This window comes from Aspergillus aculeatus, assembly GCF_001890905.1.
Source record: "Aspergillus aculeatus ATCC 16872 unplaced genomic scaffold ASPACscaffold_19, whole genome shotgun sequence".
NCBI lineage: Eukaryota > Fungi > Ascomycota > Eurotiomycetes > Eurotiales > Aspergillaceae > Aspergillus > Aspergillus aculeatus.
In genome coordinates this window covers 292,166-315,423 of record NW_017962994.1, presented here as the reverse complement: position 1 = coordinate 315,423, position 23,258 = coordinate 292,166, and the positions used below count along the sequence as shown (strand labels likewise).

At 53.9% G+C, this 23,258-nt stretch overlaps 8 protein-coding genes and 1 non-coding gene across 9 annotated transcripts; 5 read left to right on the top strand and 4 right to left on the bottom strand.

Annotated features, from left to right (window-relative positions):
* Nucleotides 1–147: 147 nt before the first annotated feature.
* ASPACDRAFT_126467 (putative 2-deoxy-D-gluconate 3-dehydrogenase) lies at nucleotides 148–1,362 on the top strand. Its single transcript, XM_020196934.1, has 3 exons — nucleotides 148–483; nucleotides 549–764; nucleotides 876–1,362. The coding sequence occupies exons 1-3, from the start codon at nucleotides 358–360 to the stop codon at nucleotides 1,341–1,343; spliced, it is 810 nt and encodes a 269-aa protein (XP_020052016.1). The 5' UTR covers nucleotides 148–357; the 3' UTR covers nucleotides 1,344–1,362.
* Nucleotides 1,363–4,251: 2,889 nt separating this feature from the next.
* ASPACDRAFT_35955 (uncharacterized protein) lies at nucleotides 4,252–5,867 on the bottom strand (the record flags this gene model as incomplete). The annotated part of the gene is made up of 2 exons (XM_020200163.1): nucleotides 4,252–4,853; nucleotides 5,042–5,867. The coding sequence occupies 2 exons, from the start codon at nucleotides 5,865–5,867 to the stop codon at nucleotides 4,252–4,254; spliced, it is 1,428 nt and encodes a 475-aa protein (XP_020052015.1).
* Nucleotides 5,868–5,987: 120 nt separating this feature from the next.
* On the bottom strand, nucleotides 5,988–7,250 carry ASPACDRAFT_126465 (uncharacterized protein). The gene is made up of 6 exons (XM_020196933.1): nucleotides 6,915–7,250; nucleotides 6,802–6,851; nucleotides 6,673–6,733; nucleotides 6,465–6,622; nucleotides 6,302–6,376; nucleotides 5,988–6,238 (listed from the first exon to the last, which is right to left on the bottom strand). The coding sequence occupies exons 1-6, from the start codon at nucleotides 7,101–7,103 to the stop codon at nucleotides 6,163–6,165; spliced, it is 609 nt and encodes a 202-aa protein (XP_020052014.1). The 5' UTR covers nucleotides 7,104–7,250; the 3' UTR covers nucleotides 5,988–6,162.
* A 2,066-nt stretch (nucleotides 7,251–9,316) lies between these two features.
* On the top strand, nucleotides 9,317–10,510 carry ASPACDRAFT_1883308 (uncharacterized protein). Its single transcript, XM_020198328.1, has 3 exons — nucleotides 9,317–9,492; nucleotides 9,566–9,953; nucleotides 10,032–10,510. The coding sequence occupies exons 1-3, from the start codon at nucleotides 9,399–9,401 to the stop codon at nucleotides 10,309–10,311; spliced, it is 762 nt and encodes a 253-aa protein (XP_020052013.1). The 5' UTR covers nucleotides 9,317–9,398; the 3' UTR covers nucleotides 10,312–10,510.
* A 1,452-nt stretch (nucleotides 10,511–11,962) lies between these two features.
* Nucleotides 11,963–13,846, bottom strand: rgsB (putative RGS domain protein (Rax1)). Its single transcript, XM_020205955.1, has 3 exons — nucleotides 13,225–13,846; nucleotides 12,425–13,151; nucleotides 11,963–12,369 (listed from the first exon to the last, which is right to left on the bottom strand). Exons 1-3 carry the CDS (start codon nucleotides 13,377–13,379, stop codon nucleotides 12,133–12,135), a joined length of 1,119 nt encoding a protein of 372 aa, XP_020052012.1. The 5' UTR covers nucleotides 13,380–13,846; the 3' UTR covers nucleotides 11,963–12,132.
* A 966-nt stretch (nucleotides 13,847–14,812) lies between these two features.
* On the top strand, nucleotides 14,813–18,789 carry ASPACDRAFT_126458 (ATP-dependent 3'-5' DNA helicase). Its single transcript, XM_020196932.1, has one exon. It carries the CDS (start codon nucleotides 14,936–14,938, stop codon nucleotides 18,497–18,499), a length of 3,564 nt encoding a protein of 1,187 aa, XP_020052011.1. The 5' UTR covers nucleotides 14,813–14,935; the 3' UTR covers nucleotides 18,500–18,789.
* Nucleotides 18,790–20,428: 1,639 nt separating this feature from the next.
* ASPACDRAFT_9423 (uncharacterized protein) lies at nucleotides 20,429–21,137 on the top strand (the record flags this gene model as incomplete). Its single annotated transcript, XM_020206130.1, has 2 exons — nucleotides 20,429–20,626; nucleotides 20,679–21,137. Coding segments are annotated over 2 exons (657 nt in total), but the record flags the coding sequence as incomplete, so codon positions are not given.
* Nucleotides 21,138–21,424: 287 nt separating this feature from the next.
* ASPACDRAFT_t292 lies at nucleotides 21,425–21,505 on the bottom strand. The gene has a single exon. It is a non-coding gene; the product is annotated as a tRNA-Ser (tRNA).
* A 411-nt stretch (nucleotides 21,506–21,916) lies between these two features.
* ASPACDRAFT_54979 (SDR family oxidoreductase) lies at nucleotides 21,917–22,855 on the top strand (the record flags this gene model as incomplete). Its single annotated transcript, XM_020202943.1, has 2 exons — nucleotides 21,917–22,394; nucleotides 22,467–22,855. The coding sequence occupies 2 exons, from the start codon at nucleotides 21,917–21,919 to the stop codon at nucleotides 22,853–22,855; spliced, it is 867 nt and encodes a 288-aa protein (XP_020052009.1).
* Between the last annotated feature and the right edge of the window lie 403 nt (nucleotides 22,856–23,258).

Sequence of the window (23,258 nt, the reverse complement as noted above, 5' to 3'; positions counted from 1 at the left end):
CGGGGCGTCGGCCTTTGACTTTTGTTGTGTCTCCCTCGGCAATTGCATCATCCCAATCGGGAGGAGCTCCGCTGGTGCTGCCCCGCACTGAAAGACAACCGTGAGGGGTGCTTGTTGGCTGCTGGCTTGCTTTAAAGGGCTCCCCCCCCCACGTTCGTGGGGTGATGGTGACTCAATCGGTCATTGTGAAATATCGTTGAGAAATAGAGACAGCTTTTGTAGATTCGCAGGCATTGATATCGCTTCAATTGTGTATGGAGAGTGCATGAACTACGAGTCCACTCAACCCCACGATCTTGACGGATTATCTTGACATCAAAACCTACAACGACCCATCCAACAAATAACATACCGAAAATGTCCATCCCCGCCCTCTTCTCCCTCGAAGGCAGCACCGCCATCGTCACCGGCGGCACGCGGGGAATCGGCCAGGCCATGGCGTACGCGCTTGCGGAAGCGGGCGCAGACATTATTCTGATTCAGGTGCGTCGTCCCTTTTGGGGGGGGGAATCATCTGGATACATTCTAACCTTCGATAATCTGCAAAGAGAGACGAATCCAACACCACCACGCGCGACGAGATCACCACGCGCCTCCACCGCAAAGCCCACATCCACGTCGCCGAGCTCTCCTCCCGCGACGCCCTCAAACAGATCATCCCCGCCGTGACCGCTCAGGGCTTCACGCCCAACATCCTCCTCAACTGCGCGGGCATCCAGCGCCGGCATCCCAGCGAGCAATTCCCCGATGAGGATTGGGATGAGGTATTCCCCCTCCCAAGCACCTTGCCCCTCACCCTTTCTTCCCCTTTCCGGCGGAAACGAAACCGAACCCACCATCCCCAACCCCATGCTAATCCTGTGCCCTGTGGCTAGGTCCTCAACATAAACCTAACCTCCGTCTTCACCCTCTGCCGCGAATTCGGCGCCTACCTGCTCGCCCGCGACGCCTCCGAATTCGGAGCCAGCAACGGCGGTGGCAGCCCCCGCCGCGGCGCCATCATCAACGTCGCCTCGCTGCTCACCTTCCAGGGCGGGATCACCGTGCCGGCCTACGCCGCCTCCAAGGGCGGCGTGGCGCAGCTCACGAAGGCGCTGTCCAACGAGTGGGCCGCCCGCGGCATCAACGTCAATGCCATTGCCCCCGGGTACATCGCCACGGATATGAATACCGCGCTGATCAATGATGAAGCCCGGAATGCGGGGATTATGGCGCGGATCCCCGCGGGGCGGTGGGGTAAGCCGGAGGATTTTAAGGGCGTGGTGGTGTTTTTGGCCAGTGCGGCCAGTGCGTATGTTTCCGGGGAGGTGGTTACTGTTGATGGGGGGTGGATGGGGCGGTAATCTCATCAATTCTTGGGGGAAGGGGGGGGGGGTCTGTATATAGGTTTTGTGAGGAATTTATGGGGTTGGTGATTTATACTGTTCATGGAGTTCCTGGGGGTGGTGAGGTGGCGCATTGGGTTCGAGTTGTAGAATGTGGGTAAACTTAGGGATTGGTATGGCAAGGTTTGTACAAGGACCAGGTTGTCATCGCCAATGGCATCAAACAGTCGGTAATGCGGCTACACAGTTGTTACACGGTGGAATCTCAGCATGAACTGGATTGAGAGGTTGGGCGGGATGCATGTTCCTAGCAACCTTTGCATAGCTCATTTGTTGTTCTAGACCCAAGGTATCGATCCTCATCCTAGTAAAACCAGGCCCCTTCTCCGATCGTTCGCTTCAACATCCGCTGTTCGGAAGTAATCGAGTCGAGCTGTTGCCGCCAAAACAACCTGCCACCGTAGTTAGCTATGCAACAGCCGGGGATTTCGGAGCACTTATAAAAAAAAGGGGGCCGTTCCCTCACCGCGGGCCCTCAGTGAGGGAACGGCGGCCCGCCACCCTGGGCCATCCCTCGTGTTCGACTCCTGCGTTGCCAACGACAATTCACAGCGCAGTCCCCTCCCCGTGACCCACGCAACACCCACCCCCTCACAGCCTCGGAAACAACAAGAAGCGAGACAGACAAGCACTGAGCTTTGATCCCCTTTCGAGGTCCCATAACAAGCCTCCTGTACGGATCCCAGACTGCAAGAGGCCGATGCTGCAAGATCTGACGACCGAGAGTATACCAACGCAACAACTGTAGCGACATTGCCGAAGCGACGGTCGGGACAGGCGGCACCAGGGTGATGGACACAGTCGGTGGCCAGATATACCTCGCGCCCTCTGCTGAGATTTCAGTCTTGAATCATCCCAGATCTCGTGGCTCGAGCCCCTTTGACCAAGCATGCTATCTCCCATCGTCGAACCTTCGATGCGCAGATCATGACCCCACGTCGCCTCCCAAGATCAACGGCCTCTCAACCTCTTTGTGTGTGATACAGTACCCCCGTGGACTAGTTTTTGATTCCTCCCCACCGCCAGAAACCCGACGGTGGAGGGCATGGAGAAACGGACAAACAAAACATCCATAAAAACCGCTTCCTTCTCCCCAAGGGGAGGGACCATACCCGAAGGTATGGCCGAGTCAGCGCCCATCAATCTATCTGCACCCGCTCGATGCAAAGAGATGGTTAACACGATCGATCGGGACCTTCGCGAGCGAAGCATAGATCAGGTGGCTTCATGCCGTGATCCACGAGTCCACTAGCCGGTCTCGTACCCGGGATGAATCAAGAGTTGGAACGCAGGGAGCGAAGGCCCCAGTCAACCCTCGGATTGGGAGCATGCGCGGGACAGCCCGAGTCACACCGACCAAGAAGGCCAACCGCTTTACCCCGGTTAGGAGCGGAGAAAGATACATAATGCATGATTGGAGACCGACTTGTAACTGGAAAGCGACGAACAGGCCCAAGGGGGGGGTTCCTCATGGCATCATCCGATCGACCATGAGGAAGTCATCCATTTGCAAATTGACCTCGCTGCGGTTTAATCCGGGCTGGAACGTTGGGAACACCTGGGCCATTCCAGAGATTAAACCGGTTTCCGACGAGTGGATCAATCCAAAGACTCGATGACTGTGTGTAAGGCAGTCGGTATGTCCGAAGACACCCGGTTTGTTCGTATTCGGGTAAATCAGTTCGCACATGCAATGATCAAGCTCACAGTTGTAAGTTCTTTGGGTCGGCGCGCACTATGAGCTCCCAATGACAACTTCCAAAGAAAGATGCCCGGCATGCTCCACCTGCCTTCTCTCTCGAATCATCATCTTCGTACCACGGCAACAAGTGAAGACTGTCCTTTAATTTGATCAGCACGTAACACTCAGCATTGGTAGACCGACGCGTGCCCTGCGGCGGGAACTGCATGGAAAACCGTCTTTATGCGCACCCCGCGGAGGGATGGCGCTCTGAGCATCGGGAACCTTTCGCCTCCTCGATCCCCCGGAAGCGATGCGAGTCAACTAGTGGGCTCAAACCGCCGTGCATGACCGTGAAACTTGCCGCCGGCAAGAAGCCGTTGGCACCGAACCGACGGGGTTACATTAGGGTTAGACTCCCCAGCGAGCTGGAGAGCGTAACAGAGGGTAAGATCTGTATGAGGTTGCCTCGAACGGCGAAGAGGTGAGAAGGCCAGCGACCAGACAGGAAACACATGAGAGCTTGTCCACCCATGGAAAAGCACGAGCAATGAGTCCAATAGATACTCGTAGACGTCAAAGAGACCAGAAGAGTCTCGATTCCGATAGATGAGGAAGACAGCGTAAGAGGTAACCTGAGTTTCCATGACTGCGATGGTGGAGGGGAGAAAGAGAGGAGCGAGTAAAAACGCCGGGAACGGAGAAGTAATGGCACTCCCCGTTCCACACGCGCCGCGCGATCTGATGCAAACCATGCAAACATGCAAACCATGGAAACCATGCAAACCCGTCATCATTGCATTCTCAACATGAACCTTAGAGTACACGTGATCCAATATCAAGGACCGGCAAAGGCTCTCGCATGGCCAACAACATTGTTATAAGGGTTCTCTTCTCATCATCTTCTCTATCACTATTCCTTACTCTGACTTGTCCTTTATTATCCCCCCAGGGACGTTTAACTATATCGGATGGATATCATTTGTACTAGAAAACAGCCGTGAAACAAACAGAAGGGGGATTCTTGTAGTCGAGTCTAAGATCCAGTGCTGTAGCTTGCCAAGCTTCGTAGCTTATGGGATATAGTTACAGGGGTGCACCATCTGCCAGTGGGGCACAGAGCAGAATCACTTCCGAAATGCCCCCCGGGGCCAGGTCCATCTCAGATAACATCCCCACAACCCTCTAATTCCTCCACGGTCGCGCCACAAGAACCGCAACCTCGTCCCCGACCTCCCCCGGACGGTCCCGAAATTGCCTCTCCAAGTGCGGCACCAGCGCCCTCTTCATCTCCTCCAGATTGGCATCCTCGAGGAACCAGAACCCCGCCAGGACCGCGGCCGCCTTCTCACACCGCTCCAGGGGATCCGCCTCGGGAAAGCCACACAGGGCATTCACCCGGAAGATCCGGATATCGCCGAAGCCGTGCTCCTCGAACACTCTGGCCGCTTCATGCAGCAGGAAGCCCTGGTGGTCGACCGCCGTGTTCGCCGCCGAGAGGGGCGCGCAGACCTCATTCAGCAGATTCACGAGTTCATTGTCCGGGGCCCCCTGCACGATGACGAGTTTGGCGTCCGGCGCCGCCGGGTCCACGACGCGGGCGATCTCGCGCAGCGACTGCTCCAGGTCCTGCACGTAGTGCAGGATCCACATCGCCACCGCGGCGTCGAAGAAGCCGCTGGCGAAGGGGATGGCCTCCGCGGAGCCGGCACGGATCGTGATCCCCTTTTCCCCGGCCGCGGCCGTCTGGATCTGGTTTCGGTCGGCGTTGGGCTCGACGGAGTAGGCTTGGATGCCGCGCGCAGCGAGCTCGATGGGCAGTTCTGATATGCTTGTCAGCGTGGTATCCTTTAGCGGTAGACCCTCTTTCAAGGGGCTGCGGGGAGAGGGGCCTGGTTGCAGCTGGGAAGGAGGAAACAACCAGAAAAAAAAAAAAAAAAACAAAACAGAAAGAAAGACATACTCCCGTACCCACTGCCCACGTCCAAGACCCTGCGGTTATCCTTCAAAACCTCCAGCACGGCATCGAACTCGTCTCGAACGAGTCGCTCCGCAAACGGGGCCCAGGCCCCCTCGCTCAGTGGATGCGGTCCGCGATACCCGCAGGGAAGCGGGTAGGGCGCCATCAGGGCGTGCCGCACGACCTTCCGCGCGATGAGAAAGTAATGGTCCTGGACCTCCTCCTCGTACGGCGGCGGGCAGGCGAAGCTGGCGGACTTCTCGAGCACGATCTCCAGGCCGCATTTCCGGCACAGCTCGTGCCAGCCGGCGGTGGTGTACACGGTGCCCGTGAAGTGGTGGCCCATGAAGATCAGGTCGGCGTGCCGGACGACCGTCCCCGTTCGGTCGTAGAGACTGGAGTCGTGCACGATCGAGGTCGCGGGAATCGTGCCGAGGACTAAGACCCCACCCTGCTTCAGCCAGTCGCAGTAGTTCAGCATCATGCGGTAGGTCTGGGAATGGGTGAGCTGAAACATGGAGAAGATGGCGAAGATGGCGTCATATCGGACGGGGGGCTGGAAGGTGAGCATGTCCGCCTTCTCGAACCGCGCCCCCTTGACGTTGGCCGAGGCGATCTTGACCATCTCGCTCGAAATGTCAATGCCATGGACGCGGTGGCCTGCCTGGGCGACACGGTTGGACACGGGTTTGCCGGTGCCGCACCCTACGTCAAGGACGTGGGCGTCGGAGGGGAGAAGGGCAACAGCAGCGGCGATGGTCTGCCCGAGAGCTGGATTGTTGATGTAGACGTCCTCGTATTGCTGGCCCAGGGAGTCGAAGAGCTTTTCAGCAGGGAGCATTGACGTGACCATTTTAAAATAAAGATACGGATGGATATATCGAGTGGATCCTATCAATCGATTGTGTCGTGGAGTTACACATTGAGGGTTGGAAGATGCCCAGAAACTACTAGGTAGGATGTCCGTATAATTTATATATGTTCTTCTCTATCTCTCACCCTAAGCATTGCTTCTCGACCCCGCGAGATGAATCGTATTCGCCGTGCAGGACGAAGGTGTGGGTCAGCGCATCTCGATCTCGCCCAAGCCTCCAGCTGCAGCTCCTTCCAGCCATACTAGTTCGGACCAACGAGTACTACCTTCGCCTGACCCGACCTCGAAGATTCGGCCCATCGATGATTGGTACAAAATAATCCTTATAGCGCAGGTCGCTGCTGGGCCGGAGGGGATCCACCAGTTAGCTCTCGAAGATCTACGGACAACACGTTACATACCCTTGGTCCTCATAGTCAAACTCAAAACTCCTCATGACATGTGCTAGTGACACCAGCAGCGCGTTCATGCTCCAGCTAGCCACCGTCAGTATAGCCCGCATGGAGAACGGTGGGGGTGGGGGCTGTGCATGAGCCCGATTAGGATGTCAAGGGCATAAGATACCTCATGGCCGGACACTGTCGCGGACCGATCGAGAAACTGAGTTCGAACTTCTGCATCTCCTTGCCTCCGACAACCCAGCGACTGGAATCGAACTGGCACGGATTCCGGAAGACACGTCGATCATGATGAATAATGTAAGAGCTGCTCGATACTTGCACCTAGCTCAATGGTCAGTGAGCCCAATATCTTGGGTGAGAGATTGTCAAACCCCGCCAGGAACGTAAGTCCCTGCAATCGTCATTCCGGTTTCGGGTGTTATGCGAGGTATCCTGTGCGCAGTCTCAGGTCGTCCGAGTCATTCTTTTGCAGGGACTTGCGCAGTGGGCGAGAGACTTACGGCGAGTTCACTCCTGCTGTGAGGCGGAGGGTTTCCTTGATCACGGCGCTCTGGATTCCATCCTAGTAAGGGGGCAAGCTCTCGGTCCACGAAGCCGCAAAGGAAGGACTCACCAGATACGGCAGCTTCTCCAAGACAGTCGCCGACGGACACGGCTGTGTAGCATCTGGCCACGCCATCGCTAACTCCTGCTGGAGTTTCCTTAGGAAATTTTCATCTCGCATGAGGTAGTAGGTCGCCGCAGTGAGAGTAGTTGCCACCGTATAAACACCGGTGAACATCACTGTGAAGACGTCCGACATGAGGGACGAGGTGCTACGCAGCGGCCCCCGACGATCACCCCGTTGCGTGGTCAATGCTGCGAGAAATGGGGCCGAATCCTCCCTGGGCTCTTTGGTGGTCTTGGTATCATCCGCCAAGAGTCGTTGGAGGCGAGATTCCAAAACCTAGGTCGAACGCAGGTGATAATGCGACATGTCAGAAAAGCTCCCGGAAATTGATCGTAGACCATGCACGGAGTACAGCACACACCGCCAGTTTCCCAAAGAGCTCCGCGCTCGTCGGGTACAGAACCGACAGACTCCAAGGGCTGAAGTAGTCGGTCAGCGCTCGTAGCCAACTGCAATGATTCTGCAGCCACAACGTCGCCAGCATAGCATCGATGCCTAGGAGGATGGGGCAACTAAAGTATGGCTGTTCTAAGGACCCAAACGTGGAGCCGAAGGCATATCGCATCGTAAGGTCAAAGGCGAAGCATCGGAGTGCCATGTAAATGTCGACCTGCGTTTTGGTGGATGATGCATCTCGTAGGCAATCCCAGAGCGTGCGGGACTAACGATGAGAATTAATTGGATGGGTGCTTTTTTCCGGGTTACTCGAACAATGCCAGCCCGGCTGTGCGACGTTACCTGCAAGATGAACAATTGTTCCTGTCTGATTGCCTCCCTGCGCGAAAACGTGCGCAGCCAGAGTTCTCGGAGGGCTCTTGCGTCTCCATGATTCGAGGTTGCAAAGGTTCCCTCAGGCACGAAGAAGGCGTCGTAGAAATCACAATCTTTCCTTGTTTCACGTGAGCGGTAGATGTCTTGGTACGTCTCCAGAGTGGAGAAATGGATCTACTCAAGCAGAACCATTCATTAGGGATCGGCACTGCAGGACTTTGCGCTAAAGTTGTGGTGGCTGGAAGCCAACATACCGAGTTTGGAGCGATCCTAACCACGGGGCCTGTTCGGGAGTGAAGCGGTAAGTTGATCTGTGAAAAAAGATTTCCCGACACGGTTCAAGGCTCGCTCGCCTTATTTTCTGTGAAGAACCTTAAGATGTTTAAGCAGCTCGCCCCGTTGAACGATGCTGTAGTAGAATCGGTATCGGCCGGTGACGGCGGCCAGACGCGGTCCTGGTATGGAAGCTAAAGGGTGGACGAATAAGCGATATATCACAACCCACTTGAGTCCGCCGGTGAATAGCGTAAGCCCAACGAGACACACTAGGATTTGGAAGACCGATCATGGTGGATCTGCCGCAGTGGTGATAATGTTGGAAAATGAAGACCGTCCAGAGCGTAGTGGGCCACATTATAGTCCTAGATATATAGCCAAAGGGGGTAAGTGAATATGACATTCATGATGGATCAAGAGGAGGAATGTGTGGCTGTTCAGTGGGATCCTCAGGACGATGATTGGTCAAGTTCTCGTCTCTAAGTGCATTTTATGAGGACGGAATACTCTGTGTACCAATAGATAGACAATTATCCAAGGTAAGGGACCCTGACGAAGCTAGATTCGCACTTTGTCAATCGCATGCACACGCTTGACTGCGGAGTAAAATGACAGCATTTTCCTGTCGGGGTATATTGTAACTTATGCTGGAGAGTATGACAGTGGTCGTCCGCTCAAGTACCCTCAGAACGAACTATTCGGGGTATATGTATTCACATCTGTCGCCCCAGCATCTTCCTTCCCGGGGAAAGTATCAGTCTGTTTCAGTCACTCTCTTCGATGGCTATTGACACCAATCTCCAGTCAAGAGCCGAGGCTCTTGCCTGCCTCATATCACAACATGCCCCTCGCGCGGCTGCCAACATAACCCGATCCCGCTCGATAAGGGCTACGCTCGAGGAACATGATCAAATACAACAGGTCATTGATGCCTGTCAGGAGCTTAGCACACTGCTGACAGATCCATACGAATGGACCGCAAACGCGGCATGGGGTTATGTTGACAGTGTGGCCCTATCGCTGGTGGTGAAAATGAACCTCCATCACCATGTTCCTAGAGACAGTGGGACCATTTCCCTGATAGAGCTGGCTGCAAAGACAAGCAGCTCCATTACCTTGACCAGTAAGGTCTGTTGCCCTGGGATTCCCGTCCTTGGACTAACGGCAATAAGGAAGGGTGATGCGGCAATGTGTGAGGGCGTGCATCTTCGACGAGGTTCTACCGGAGTGCTACCGCCACAACGAACGGTCACTCTGCCTTTTGTACGATGACTTCTCGTCCTTAATTGACTATATGTACGCCCTCTCCTCTTTTTTCCCACATCACGCCCTCGGGTGCAGACTCGAGCTCATAGTATACATAGTACCGACGATGGGCTCATGACGGGAGCACACCTCACGGGAACTCTTTCGGAGGCACGCTTCCAGATTCCCCAGCAGACTGGACAGACAGCGTTCCAACGCGCATTTCGAAGTGAGCCGGAGCCGTTCTCGTCCCCACCATGTGTCTGGCGCACTGCTATTGGTGTCATCTAACCCTGCGGCAGCCGACAAAACTCTATACGAGTATTACCACGCCGTTGACCCCGAGCGCGGCCAACGTTTCGCCAGCGCGATGGCCGGGCACTACAATACGCCACTGGACGACCCCGTCGAGAGCATCTACCCCTTCGAGAAAGTCCGAGAGGATGCCTTGATCGTGGATATCGGAGGAGGCCGAGGCCAGCATTCGATTCGTCTTGCCGAGCAGTACCCGAAAATAACCTTCCTCGTGCAGGACCAGACCAATGTTGTCGAGCCCATGCAATCTGCCGACCTACCAGAATCCGTTACCGGCCGAGTCAAATGGCAGGTGCATAATCTGTACTCTCCGCAGCCCGTCCAGGGGGCGGATGTCTACGTGTTGAGCCACGTCTTGATGGATAATCAGTCCAGGTCCGTGTACAAGTCCCTCCCCTTGCAAAAGCCAAGAGCGCCCCATTGATATCTCTGTTTTGTTTTCCCACGTCACAGCACTTGCGCGGATATACTCCGACACACGGCCAAAGCTATGCGGCCCGGTCGCTCCCGCATCCTGATTCATGACTTCGTCGATCCCGAGAGAGGAGAATCCGCCTCGCGCTTGCTCAATGAGCTGGACTTCCACATGCTTGCGAGCTTGAACTGCGTCTCCAAGCCATTGGCTGTGTGGAAGGAGATATTGCACAAGGCAGATCCGAGGCTGCAGGTCAAAGCAATATATCAAGGGTCGAAGAACGCGGCGGTCTTTGAAGTGACTTTGGCGGGTAGTTGAGGGGGAAGCTGGGATCAAACGGAGTCGAAACCGACTATATAGTGCCAATTTTATCGCGCATTCGTACTGTATGTCGAGTCCTGGGTTTCTCCACATGTTCGTCTGTTCTGGCACCTATATATCATGGCGAGATCATTTCTGGGTGGTTGGTATGCGGCAGGCATGCGGATTTGGTCTTCTCCCGGACCCGACTTCGGAGCGCACTCACAATTAAATTATTAGCTTAGCCTAAGAAGTAGATTTGGGGGTTCCTTGAAGTGCCCCCCCCCCCCCCTATTGAAATCAAATCAGCATATAAGTTCAAGACTGAGTTGGGGCCCAGATCAGGACACCTGACAATATGTCCTCCCGAATGCATCTTTATATATATACCCAATCGCTCAACCTCCATCAGCCTCAGGTGCGCGGAGTTCCAGAACGATGAGCTTGGCATCGAATTTAGCAATTCTGTGGCCCGGGCCATTCATTACTCGTTCGATATGGAGCGGATCGACCATGGTCGGCAACAGAACCCCGATTTTCAATCCTAGCTACTCGCTTTGTCTATCAATGAGACCCATTGATGACAAGAATATACAGCAGCTTCGACAAAGAGATAAAGACCTTTGGTATGATTCTGCGGAGAAGTATTGCGTCATATTCTTCCCTCACCTTTTCAACATGAGCGTATGCGGAATGATGTCAGTCAGCGTGTCAGATTAGCATAGGTTTACTGAAAGCGCTGGACGTCTCAGGACTCCCAATCATCTACGTTTCACCTTGTATAGGATCGTAAAGCTCAATCTTTGAAAATACTTGAAGACCGGAGACTGTGCTCTGCCACATTGTTCAGTGTATGCTGACTGAAGCTGACCATAATCTAGCAGGCAGGTTAGGATGGAAAAAGAAGAAATGATAGCCAGATTTAAAGCCTCGGTGTATTTCAGAACTGATCGAATTGACCGAAACAGGACCCTTCAGTTATTTACATAATCCTTGATCTGCCCGCCCACTCTACCACCCTGCAACCCACACTCATCCCCGCTGCTTACGACGGATTCGCAGGGATTGCATCCTCAACGGCCCGGGAGGGGTTCTCATCGTCGTCGTCGTACTTCCCTGGACCATCGTGATAGTCTTTATGTGGAAAGTCAATATCATTAGACGAGGCAGCTTTGCTTGTATCTGGAGCATTGGATCACATCATCAGCCATCAGTCCACTTGGTAAAAATGCCAGCAGAGAGATCATACTGCCGAGGCTCGTAGGGCCTTGATTGAACAGATTCTCGAAATTGTCTTTCTCTTCCTTCTGGTCAAACCGGCCGGTCGACGTGTTATTCTTGGGAAGTGATGTCATGTCGGATGTATCAATTGTGATATAATGAGCTGTTTGACTTCTCATTTAGCTGCGCGAGAAGAGGAGACATTCTTATACGGAACGTTTACCCTTCTGCTTGGTTTATGAAGTCATGATGTCATCTATGAATCGTGGCAAAATAGGTCCACGGTTGTCGGTTGATCGGTAAACCTAATCGACAAGTATAAGTCAAGTCCGGCGCTTTAGCGGCTACACGATAAACATTTACAACTGGGTATTAGGTGATCTCTCATCAACTCATTGCCAGTGATTTACGGAAAGGCCATGATTCAAGTATATCCAGATTATTGTTTGAATTAGACTATCAGTCAGGATCAAGGTATGGTATCTGCTAAGAGAAAGATTACTAGAATCGAAGGAACAAAAGGGTAACATGGGACAGGATATATGAACAGGAGATGGCGCTGCATTACGTCGAGGTCAAAAGGCAGGTCTGGCACACACACAAGAGAGGTTGCGTCATCTAGAGCATGGTGCCGGGGACGAAGATGAAGAGAATGCTCAGCGCGGTGGCCACAAAGAAGGCGATCAAAGCCGTCGCCGTGGCGCGCTTGTTCAGGAGCTTCCGCACGTATGGTTCGCGGATCGGCGACCAGGTCATAAATGTGTATTCGCTGTAGCCCAAGAACGCCATGACCGGGTCCAGTTTGTACTGGTACGAAACGAGGAAGTAAGACGCAACGGCAAAGGGCAGTATCAGCTGTGACGCAAGTTAGCCAAGGTCGCAAGACCCGGAGTGGCAGGGATTGGCTTACCCAGCACCGTATATGTCGGGGCTTGTCGCGGAGGACGACGTAAAAGGCACCCCAGAAGCCTCCACCAAAGCTGATCAGCGCAAATGCCAGACGGGCGATGATGGACAAAGGTACTAAGTTCCCCAGCGCCTTGGCCTGCAGGAACCCGGGGAATGCATCGCGTTCCATCGCCTGGAAGACGTAGTCCTTCGCCGGATCGAACACTTCGGGGTCATCCCGGCCATGGTCCTCGACATGGTCGATAATTGTCGTCACCATCTCCTCGGGTAGAACGATTTCTCTCTCAGCCCCGGGGAGCAAGTATGTGTACAGAATCTTCTCTGCGCTTGCGCGGATATCCGCACGTGCCACCGTGTGCCCGGGCGACGGCGAGTCGTTTCGAGTCCCGGAGCCATCTTGCGGGGGCTGCTCGTTCGACGCTGTGCGGGCGGCGTTCTGTGATCCCAAGCTGCTCTGTGGAGAGTGCCCTGATGTATGGCCGTCCGAGCGGAGGAACGCCGACAGTCGTTGGTTTGCGTCGCGGTCTTCTAATTCGTAGAGGGCATGGCGCGAACCCGAGGGTCCCGCTTCGACTAGAGGAATGTCATTGAGATGCTCGATGTTGTCCATGGCGGCGGAAGAGCCTTTGCTGTCGGCCTTCTCCAGATCAGGCGTCGCGACGAGAACGGATCGGCGCAGCTCACGAACATAGTGACGGCAGAGGGACATATGCTGTGAGACGTCCAGCCTGGCGCAAGCTTTTAATTAGCGACTGTCCTGCGCGCAAGTCACACATCATTCTGGGGACCCTTATCACATACCAGAAGTCAAGATAATCCACTGATCGCTGCTGGTCGCGCATATAAATGTAGAAGGAAAAAAGATCGACGGGAGCGAGCGTTCGCCGACTGAGAACTTCAAACAGAGTAGGCAGGCGATTGCGCTGCTCCAGCTCCGAAAGCGAAGGAGATGCCATGGCTGAATGAGTGGTGAGCCAATGCTATGACTGCGTTTTTGTTGCGCTGCGATCCTTTGTGTGGTTTTTGGTGTCGCACCAGGCCGAGGGGCCGAAAAGGGGAACGAAGGTCCAGAGCGAATTGAGTTTGGAGGGGAATAGGAGTAAACGGCACGATCGAATTGAAGTCGTACACGAGAGATCGGTTTACGGCGAGCGCGAGCAATAACGAACGAATGCAGTAGATGACGATTAAAGAGGGACGGGCACACGTTGGGGTTTAATTAGTGCTTGGGCATGAAACTTGCAATAACACGCGGGCGGGCTCGGAGGCCAGTGCAAGCCAGGAGTCCCTGCAGAGGGACCCGAGGCAGTAAACAAAACACCCAGCCGACTCCAGGTAGGTGAAGGTGAAGATCACGGAAATACGACGAAAGCCATGCAGCAGGCTTGCAGTGACAACACAGACAGGAAGAGGGAGAGACGGGGTGGCAAGTAAGAAAAAGATTGAAGGAGGGGGAAATGAGTGAGAAGGAGAAGCACACCGGCCTGAGTTAGACCAAGTTGGTGGTGGTGGTGGATGGCCAGCCAGCGCACTGCAGCGCACTGCAGCGCAGCCACAAAAAGAGCCCTCAGATTACAGTACCACTAGTGCTGCTCTAGTGTAGTTTTAGTGAAGGAATGCCTGACGCCGCAGGCTTTGATCCCGCCGGTAACAATGTTGATCCGAAATGACTGGCCCCACTTGTTGTTCATCGAATGAATAAACGAGGTCGATAACTTAAAACGTTATTTCAATTCCTGGGACTGCGATGCAAATCAGCGCACTTCAGCTACTGATGCCTCGTATCATGATCATAATGAAAACAAAACGAAACATTTGGAATTGTCATTGGATGCCGAAAAGTAGAAACATATCAACAAATTCAGTTGATGGTGCCAGTTACTCGACGCCTGCCTAAAAAAAGGAATCGGGAGGATCCACTATCGAAAAAGTCCCCATCGGTTCGCCTTGCCGTGGCTGGGTCTTTTGTTTGCTTTTGCTTTTGGTTCCTGATCGTCACAATAAAACCCAATAGCCTTTTTCTGAAAGGAGCATCTGCCGTTGGCAGGCGACATGTCCAGTTGCCTACGTCAGTCACAATGCATTACGCAAGGTGAAGGTAAGTTAGGAGGCACTGTCTCCGTGCAGTACAAACCCCCTCCATGTCAGCTTACCAGTCTGGAGAACGGAGTACTTCAGGAGTACGTCTGCGCTGCATTTAAAATAAAACTACGCCGTACCAGTGTATAATCGAGGTTTCAACCATTGCGAAACGTGCTGTTTTGAGACATGCATGAGTTCCCCAGCAGGATTGGTCATTCCCGGAAGTGCTCCCAGGAGAGACGTAAATCCGGCTCCGGGCCCAGACCACACCGAGATTTCGAATTTCTACGCTAGACCTACAACAATCAAGTAAACTCCCGTCTTAAATTAATCGTCGGCCTGTCTGATGCACTACTGCTTGCTGCAGGTGCCAACAGCCGATATCCGCTTGCAGCACTGGCCCTTTTTGTTTCCACCATGAGTGACCGGTATGGCCCGTCCCAGAGCTCCAGTGGATTGTTCCTCCACCGAAACGGGCAGGAAAACATCCCATGAGGAGCCTAAACCAGCCGAGGCCACCGAAGCCGCCACCGCGACCCTTCCGCCAGCGCAGCGATCGGGCAAGAGGGTTCGCAAAGAAAATGATCGTTCGACTCCCAAATCAGAATCAGCTGAACCTGCTACCGCAGATGAACCTCCATCGACACAGCCGGGTAAAAAGCGAAAACGAGCCGCTGCACCCCCGAAACGAACTCCATCCACCCCGTGGCCCGACGCATTCAAGCAGCTATCGCGCACCCACCGCGCTCTGAACCTCGTCTACACCTTCTGCTGCACGCGAAAGCACTTTGCCACCACGTTCAGCAACATCAAACAAGCCGTCCAAGCTCAGTTGCAAGGTCAAGAGTTGACAGTGGAGGACATCGCTCGGGTTAGGGTGCTCGTGCCGCGAGCAGTTCGTTTCGAATATGTTGACGATGCCAAACTCGAGCTTATGACTACGGGGGAGCGCGAGATCAAACAGCTGGGTTATGGTAGAGACATGCTTCCCGAGCCAGACGGTGTTCCGACCAGGACCCTGTTGTTCGAGCTTGTGGATCAGGATCTCAAGCGCGAAGTGAGAGACCCGAAAACCGGAGAGCCGACAAAGCCGAAACGCAAGATGAAGGACGAGGACCTTAAAATGCCGGTATACAGTCAGAAGCAGATGTTAGCCCTCATCGAGAAACGCAACAAGAAGTTCACCGACGCGATCGACGAGTTTCTTGTCCGCTGTGAAGACGATAAGCTCGATCCTGTCATGCGACTAGAATCGGAAAAAGATGCATGGATTCCCATTCCACCGGACGACGATGAGTTGTTCGCCTTGGCGTCAGTCAAAGCGCCGCCTCAGATCCCCAAGGTCCGGAAATCCATGTCGGAAATCGTGGAAGAGATCCGGCAGATGGATTGGTATACGGCCCAGATTGTTCCCGAGGGACATCGAGTGTTTGAAGCACAGGCTCCCATACATGCAGAACTCAACTTTCAGCTCTCTCAGAATTTGGTCAATGCATTGTACAATACCAAAGGCATCACTCAGTTGTATTCCCACCAGGCAGAGGCCATCAATCACTTATACGATGGTCACAATGTTATTGTGTCTACTTCCACTAGCTCGGGAAAATCATTGATCTATCAGGTGCCCATGTTGCATGAGCTGGAGAAAGACCCTGCTAGCCGCGGGATGTACATATTTCCCACCAAGGCATTGGCACAAGACCAGAGACGCAGTATGCAGGAGCTGCTTCAGTTTTTAGATGGTCTCCAAGACACCATCGTTGAGACATACGACGGAGACACACCTATGGCCGTGCGGAACCACATTCGAGATGAGGCGCGTATTATCTTCACCAATCCCGACATGCTACACATCACTATTCTGCCTCAAGAAAGCTCCTGGCGTACGTTTCTGAAAAACCTCAAGTTCGTGGTAGTCGACGAGCTGCACGTGTACAACGGACTATTTGGATCCCATGTCGCATTCATCATGCGTCGCCTACGCCGCATTTGCGCCGCTGTAGGTAACCGTCAGGTGCGATTTATCTCCTGCTCGGCCACAGTAGCCAATCCGGAAGCGCACATGAAGGCTATTTTTGGAGTTGAAGATGTGAAATTGATCGACTTCGATGGTTCTCCATCGGGACGCAAGGAATTTATGTGCTGGAATACGCCATTCAAAGATCCTAACGACCCAACATCCGGCCGCGGGGACAGTGTCGCCGAAACGGCACGTCTGTTCTGCCAGCTTATTCTACGTGGCGCGCGGGTTATCGCGTTCTGTCGGATCCGCAAGATGTGTGAAGTTCTCTTGCAAGCTGTGCGGACGGAATGCCAAAATCTCGGTCGCGCTGAGGTTGCGAAGCTCGTCATGGGCTACCGCGGTGGCTACAGCCCGCAAGACCGACGTGTCATTGAAAAGGACATGTTCGAGGGCCGACTGATGGGCATTGTAGCCACCAATGCCCTTGAGCTGGGAGTTGACATTGGGTCCCTCGACGCCGTCATCACTCTGGGGTTCCCCTATTCGATCTCGAATCTTCGCCAGCAGAGCGGGCGCGCAGGTCGACGTAACAAGGATTCGCTCTCGGTTCTTGTCGGCGATCGCTATCCCACCGACCAGCACTATATGCGCAATCCCGAGGAATTGTTCACCAAGCCCAATTGCGAACTCCAAGTCGACCTAGCCAACGAACTGGTCCTTGAAGGCCACATTCAATGTGCCGCTTTCGAGATGCCCATCCGCCCCGATGAGGACAGCACCTACTTTGGACCACAGCTTGCCGAATTTGCCGCGACTCGCCTCACCCGCGATGCTCTGGGCTACTATCACTGCCACGAGCGCTTTCGGCCTCAGCCATCCCGCAGTGTGTCCATCCGGGACACTGAAGACCAGCACTTCGCCGTCATCGACACCACCAACTCGCGCAACGTGGTCCTCGAAGAGGTGGAAGCTTCGCGTGCCTTCTTCACCATCTACGAAGGAGGCATCTTCCTGCATCAGGGTCAAACGTACCTCGTCCAAGAATTTCACCCCGATCGCCATTTCGCGCGCGTCATCCGGGTCCATGTGGACTGGAACACCATGCAACGCGATTACACCGACATCGACCCCATCGAAACCGACTCCATCCGGTTCATCAACCAAAATCCGTTCTCCATCACCGCCTCCGCCGTGGCCGCGGCCACGGCCAAAACCAAAGCTCCATCCGAGTCACCCGACCCGCCGAGTCGCGCGTTCTTTGGATCAATCCGCATCCACGCCGTCGTCTACGGGTTCTTCAAGATTGACAAGCGCGGTCGCATCCTGGACGCCGTCGCGGTCGACAACCCCCCGATCGACATCTACACGAAGGGGATGTGGTTGGACATCCCCAAGCGGGCGCTGGAGATCCTCCGCTCGCACAACCTCAACATCGCGGCTGCCATCCACGCCGCCGAACACGCCATCCTCTCGCTGCTCCCGACCTTCGTGATCTCTTCCCCGGGGGACGTCCGCACCGAGTGCAAAGTCGCGAAGAAGGAAATCGGCCGCGGCCTGCGTTTAGCCGCGGAGGAAGGCCACCCGCACGAGGGCCAGACGAGGAAGCAGCTAGAGTCCAAAGTCAAGAAGATCCTCCAGCCCCCCGCACGGCAGCGCCCCGCGCGGTTGACCTTCTATGATGCGAAGGGCGGGCCGTGCGGATCCGGCATCGCGAGCAAGGCGTTCGAGTTCGTGGACGTGCTGCTGCGCCGGGCGGTGAAGCGCATCGAGGCTTGCCAGTGTCTCACGCCGCAGGGTTGCTTGGAGTGCGTCTGTGACGAGCGGTGCAAGGAGATGAATGAGGTGATGAGTAAGGCCGGGGCTGGGGTGGTGCTGCGGTGTCTGATGGGGTGGGAGGTGGACGTGGATGCTCTGCCGTGGGGGGAGGAGGTCGATCTGAGTGGGATCTGTGGGGTCGGTGGGGAGGAGCTGCGCGGCGGGTTCGAGACGGTCGTGCCTGCGACGGAGGTGCCGCTTCGATCTCAGCGGTAGGTCTGTCTGTGGAACTTTTGCCTGACCTCAAGTGTGTCTGTGTAACATCTCCAGTTGTTCTGAGACGGTCAACCAGGAACAGCCTTAACTACAAGGGCACCACACAAGACTCGCGTTTGTTCATAACGTAAAGAAATAGAACTGTCACATGTCTACACTGTTGCCCACCACCGTCAACCAAGTATCCTGATATAACTACTTTCCCACTCCGAAAATCCCCTATCTCCCCAAAGAAGGGTTACCAGCCAACAACCGACTCGCCCAGAAAGAACCCCGGCAACGTAAACCCCTGGTCCGGGAAATTCCCCAGCAAGCTATCAAAGTACGCCCCCCTACTCCGTCTCCGACAGGGCGGAACAGCCCTCCAGAAGCGAGGCCATCTCGGATGTCCGAACCTCGAGACTCTCGCCTTGAAGATAACCAGTCGAACCGCTAGGTAGTAGCCGCCACGCTGTGCAGGGCCTGGCTTTGCCGGATTTGCGTGGTGCGGGAGCGGGAGCGGCCCTGGAGGCCGTGGGAGTGTGTGGAGAGGATGATTACGGCGTGGTGGTAGAGTTTCAATGGTTCTGCTTTTAAAGTGATCAAATGGGTGAATGGGGTGGGGTTGGCTTGGTTTGAGCTCAACTTATATTTACCCAGGATTTCGGGGCCCGTAGCCCAGCCATCGGACTGCGAGAGGAGTTCCTTGAAGGTACAGAGCTTCGGGTTCTATTCGCAGCGGTCACTATAACGATTTATCCATATCTGGACAGGCCAATACGATTGGATCACCCAGCCGAGGTGCCGGGCGATGCGCAACCAGATGCGGAACGCTGGCGGGAATCCTGCTCTCTCATTTGGCCAAGAGACATGGAAGGAAGTTGGAGAATCCTTGGAGGGTAGGTGTTTCTTACGACGGTATCTGGAGGGGGATCATTAAAGGGCGATGACGACAGTACCCCTGGCGGCGTATGGGGCGGCTATCCCCAGAGGCAAACTATCATATTAGCCACAACAGGGCATTCACAGCTGCTATTATGAGTAGGTAGGTCGCTTTACAAACGATATATCTCCACTATTTCCTCGCCATCGTTCTCGAAAGCCCACCCAAACAGTGTCCGGTGATCAGGGTCATTCTCCGTCTTGAAGCCAGCACCCTCGTGTAGCAGCAGCAGTAGCAGCAACAGTGGCAGCAACAGCCGCCTTAACACTAGTCATGATCATTCTTTGCAACCAGCCGTAGCAGTCTCTGGCTCAAGCTGCGTGACAGTCTGAATTGGCGCATCTCCCAAGCAGCAACTTCGACACTATCTCATGCTAGTTTCGTGTGCAGCGTGATGAAGCAGTGTCAACAGGGTGTGGGTTACTGCTATTGATTAAGCTGCCTCAGAAAACATGTAAGCAAAGCTTCAGTATGTTGTCCATTGTCATGCCGAAAGTTACAATATCCGTCAGCGGTAGCAACCTTACAGATATCATGGGTTACAACTGAAGAAAGGATCGTCTTTCTGTCACCGGGACCTTCTGGACAGAACAGCTTGTGCCTCGCGGTCCCCAGCCAAGTATAATAATTGTCTGATTCTACAAACCATTGGCTAGTGCCTAACTGTCTCAAGAACAAAGGGAGTCATGAATTCAGCTACGTGAGGCTATCGATATGGGTGCGACGGGCGGTGAGCACTACCCTGGCCAGCGAGGTCGAATGGCCGCTGGCAAGTTGAGACACTATGTCGTTGGTGTGGCCAGATTCACTTCAACTAGAATGCACTATGATGCAGTTTGTCTCAGCTCCGGCTCAATCAATGATCTAAAAACGGAATCACATCGCACATCGTGTCCTGCCTATGTCTACCTCCCCTTGATTATCGAGGCTCTCTATGATCGCCAATCACAGAAATGGCTTTCACATCAGACAACCTCATATCTTCTTCTTTCACTGGGCAGTCAAAGTCTCCGCCCAAAGCTTCTGTGCATATCCTTGGAACGCACATGACGAACGATCAATCCAAAGCTATCGACTTTGACCTCTGGATCGACTGTACGAAGGTAGTAGGAATCAGAGCAGGGCAACTCGTGACGACCAATGCAAAGGGCTGTCGGGCATGGGAGAGGTCCACCGATCAGGACGGCTGCACATTTGAGGAGATAGTAGCCAGCTAGCTTCGTGAAAGTCGAACTGGAACAAGGTATGCCCACCTAGCTCAGTCCTATATTGAATACTAATCCCAAGCTCAGTTTCAGATGGACGCTTCACAAATCAGCATTCCTCCCTGATGATCAATTCGCAGCATTCAAGTCTCATATTGAACATCTGGCACACAGTACCGCCTACGGCGGGTCTGTCGAGGTGGAATTTCACTCTCCATCCGCAGAGCCAGACACCTTACCTGAGCAACACGACGTGCAAATTCGAGCGGAGTGGAGCTTCGAGTGTCCGTTCTCGCCTACCGATCAGGTCTGGAACCAGTTGGCGATGAACGCTATGGTCGCCCGAAAGAAGGGTAGGGTGTCTCCGAGTCAAGACCCTAGACCAGCTCATGGGATGTCTTCTTTCCGGAGAGCTATCAGACAAGGTGGTATGTCTCGGATCGTGTTGCAGCAGCAGGATGCGGAAGGGGTGAAGCATTCAGTGAGGCAATATTCGCAGTGGGGCTGTGATGGGTCAGCGTAAGAGTGTCTCTATAATCAAAATTCACTGAAAGAATTGCTGTCACTGTTGTTGACTGTTTATCTGGCAATGATGTTGCAGTGCTTTATTCGGTATAATGAGTCGGCCCTTGTTCACCCTTGACCACTAACTCCAGCTTCACACATCTGATGATTTGACGCAGACTCGTAATTGAGATTTATCTAGTCCAAAATGGGGAATCCAGCGAAGGACCCAGGCTGGGGAAGATAGGGTTGAGTATACGTGGGCTCGGAAGCGGAAAAAGAAAAAAGAATATGCGACACCTGTGAGATTCGAACTCACGCGGGCGAACCCACTGGCTTAGCAGGCCAGCACCTTAACCACTCGGTCAAAGTGTCTACTGTTGATAGTTTGGAGTTATGTTTGTTACTAGTATCAGATATCTCAACAACGCAAATGGATTTTGAGAAAATAAGTCGAGTGAACAGACAATCATGTAAATCTTGGGGAAATACTCCCACTCGAGCCGCTGAATAGCCTCGATAAGAGGTGCCAGTAAGGCCAACTCATTAATTTCGTGCCTGCCATGCGACTGAGGGAATGTGTGGACAACCATCGAGTAGACTGCAGCAAGCAGGAAGTTATCCGGGGTTAGGTACGACAAGTCCGCGGACTTAGTGAGTACTGTAACTATGCCCACGGCCTTATTGCAGCGCTATCCCCGGAGTGTAGTATTTAGAGAAAGAAAGATCTGCTGAAAACTATGATTCTTGTCATTCGTCATCAACATCACCATCCTCACTTTCATCATGACAACCACCAAACTCACCTGGCTCATAACCGGCTGCTCCTCCGGCTTCGGCCTCTCGCTGGCCCGCGCCGCCCAAGCCGGCGGACATCGAGTCATCGCGACCTCTCGCGATCCCTCGCGAACCCCCGACCTCGTTACTGAGATCGAGTCTGCAGGCGGAAAATGGGTCCAGCTGGACGTGGACAGTCGCACCAGCGGCGACATCATCAACGAGCTCGAACGCAGCGGGGACCACATCGACGTTCTGGTCAATAACGCCGGCTACTGCATTTACGCCCCGGTCGAGTCCTTCGCCGAGGAGGAAGTGCGAGCGCAAATAGAGACGATGTACTTCGGCCCCTTGCGTCTTATTCAGGCCGTGCTGCCCCATATGCGCCAGCGCAAATCGGGCGTGATCGTCAACTTGAGCAGCGGGGCCTCGCTAGACGGCACCCCCACCATGGGGGTGTACGCAGGCGCAAAGGCGGGACTGGATGGTATGTACTATACCTGTGTCAGGAGGTTGCTGCTTTGTCGAGGTGCATTTGCTAAATGTGGTTTCTGGTCAGCACTTACCAAGATCCTGGCTAAGGAGGTCGCTCCGTTCAATATCCGCACCTTGACGGTGGTGCTCGGGACTTTCAACACGAATATGTTGAACTCGGTGGTTCTAGGAAAGATGTCCCTACCGAAAGATTATAAGGGAACGGTGGTAGAGCAGGTCCAGAGAATACTGGTAAATGGGAAGCTCAAACCTAACGGTGACAAGGATAAGGCGATGCAGGCTTTGTATGAGGTTGTTGTCGGCGAGGGGGTTGGGGAAGGCCATCAGAATGAGAAGCTTCTGCCTCTAGGTAGTGATATGACTCCGCGGGTTCGAGGTGTCCAAGATTATCTCAGTCATGCTCTGGAGGTGTTCGGCTCGGTGACCAATAGTGTTGGCGTTGATGGAGAATAGATGGTCAAGCGCTTGGTGTGGAAGTAAAGGAATTCCAGCAGTGGGATGTAATCTACCTCTATGTGTCATGATGATAGTAATGAGCTTGTGTAAGCAGAGGTCATATCCAAAGAAATGTTAAAGCTGTCAGGTCATTTCTCATAATACTTTCAAAGCAGGGCGGGATCATTGCATGAGTGGAAGTCGGGGCTCCGACCCCAATTAGGCAAGTCCGCTCACCAGCAGACAGTATAAGAAAAACAAATGAAATCAACCCAGTGGGCTTCCGAACAAGCAAATTTTCATTCTGACCGAGAAACTATCAGTCTGGTAGTTTTGTTATTAGTCTTTTCGTTCAAAACCTAATGATGCTTCGCACGCAGAAAGCACGTTATGACCTTAGTTATGTCGGTCGCACCGCGTC

What these genes read in the sequence shown, in the direction of transcription:
- ASPACDRAFT_1883308 (XM_020198328.1), top strand. Translation starts at nt 9,399, where the DNA reads ATGACGGGAGCACACCTCACGGGAACTCTTTCGGAGGCACGCTTCCAG. An exon ending in GTTCCAACGCGCATTTCGAA is followed by an intron (nt 9,493 to 9,565) that starts GTGAGCCGGAGC and finishes ACCCTGCGGCAG; the next exon opens with CCGACAAAACTCTATACGAG. An exon ending in TTGATGGATAATCAGTCCAG is followed by an intron (nt 9,954 to 10,031) that starts GTCCGTGTACAA and finishes CCCACGTCACAG; the next exon opens with CACTTGCGCGGATATACTCC.
- ASPACDRAFT_126467 (XM_020196934.1), top strand. Translation starts at nt 358, where the DNA reads ATGTCCATCCCCGCCCTCTTCTCCCTCGAAGGCAGCACCGCCATCGTC. An exon ending in CAGACATTATTCTGATTCAG is followed by an intron (nt 484 to 548) that starts GTGCGTCGTCCC and finishes TAATCTGCAAAG; the next exon opens with AGAGACGAATCCAACACCAC. An exon ending in CCGATGAGGATTGGGATGAG is followed by an intron (nt 765 to 875) that starts GTATTCCCCCTC and finishes CCCTGTGGCTAG; the next exon opens with GTCCTCAACATAAACCTAAC.
- rgsB (XM_020205955.1), bottom strand. Translation starts at nt 13,379, where the DNA reads ATGGCATCTCCTTCGCTTTCGGAGCTGGAGCAGCGCAATCGCCTGCCT. An exon ending in GTGGATTATCTTGACTTCTG is followed by an intron (nt 13,152 to 13,224) that starts GTATGTGATAAG and finishes AGCTTGCGCCAG; the next exon opens with GCTGGACGTCTCACAGCATA. An exon ending in CCCGACATATACGGTGCTGG is followed by an intron (nt 12,370 to 12,424) that starts GTAAGCCAATCC and finishes CTTGCGTCACAG; the next exon opens with CTGATACTGCCCTTTGCCGT.
- ASPACDRAFT_126458 (XM_020196932.1), top strand. Translation starts at nt 14,936, where the DNA reads ATGGCCCGTCCCAGAGCTCCAGTGGATTGTTCCTCCACCGAAACGGGC.
- ASPACDRAFT_126465 (XM_020196933.1), bottom strand. Translation starts at nt 7,103, where the DNA reads ATGTCGGACGTCTTCACAGTGATGTTCACCGGTGTTTATACGGTGGCA. An exon ending in TGGAGAAGCTGCCGTATCTG is followed by an intron (nt 6,852 to 6,914) that starts GTGAGTCCTTCC and finishes GATGGAATCCAG; the next exon opens with AGCGCCGTGATCAAGGAAAC. An exon ending in ACAGCAGGAGTGAACTCGCC is followed by an intron (nt 6,734 to 6,801) that starts GTAAGTCTCTCG and finishes GACTGCGCACAG; the next exon opens with GATACCTCGCATAACACCCG.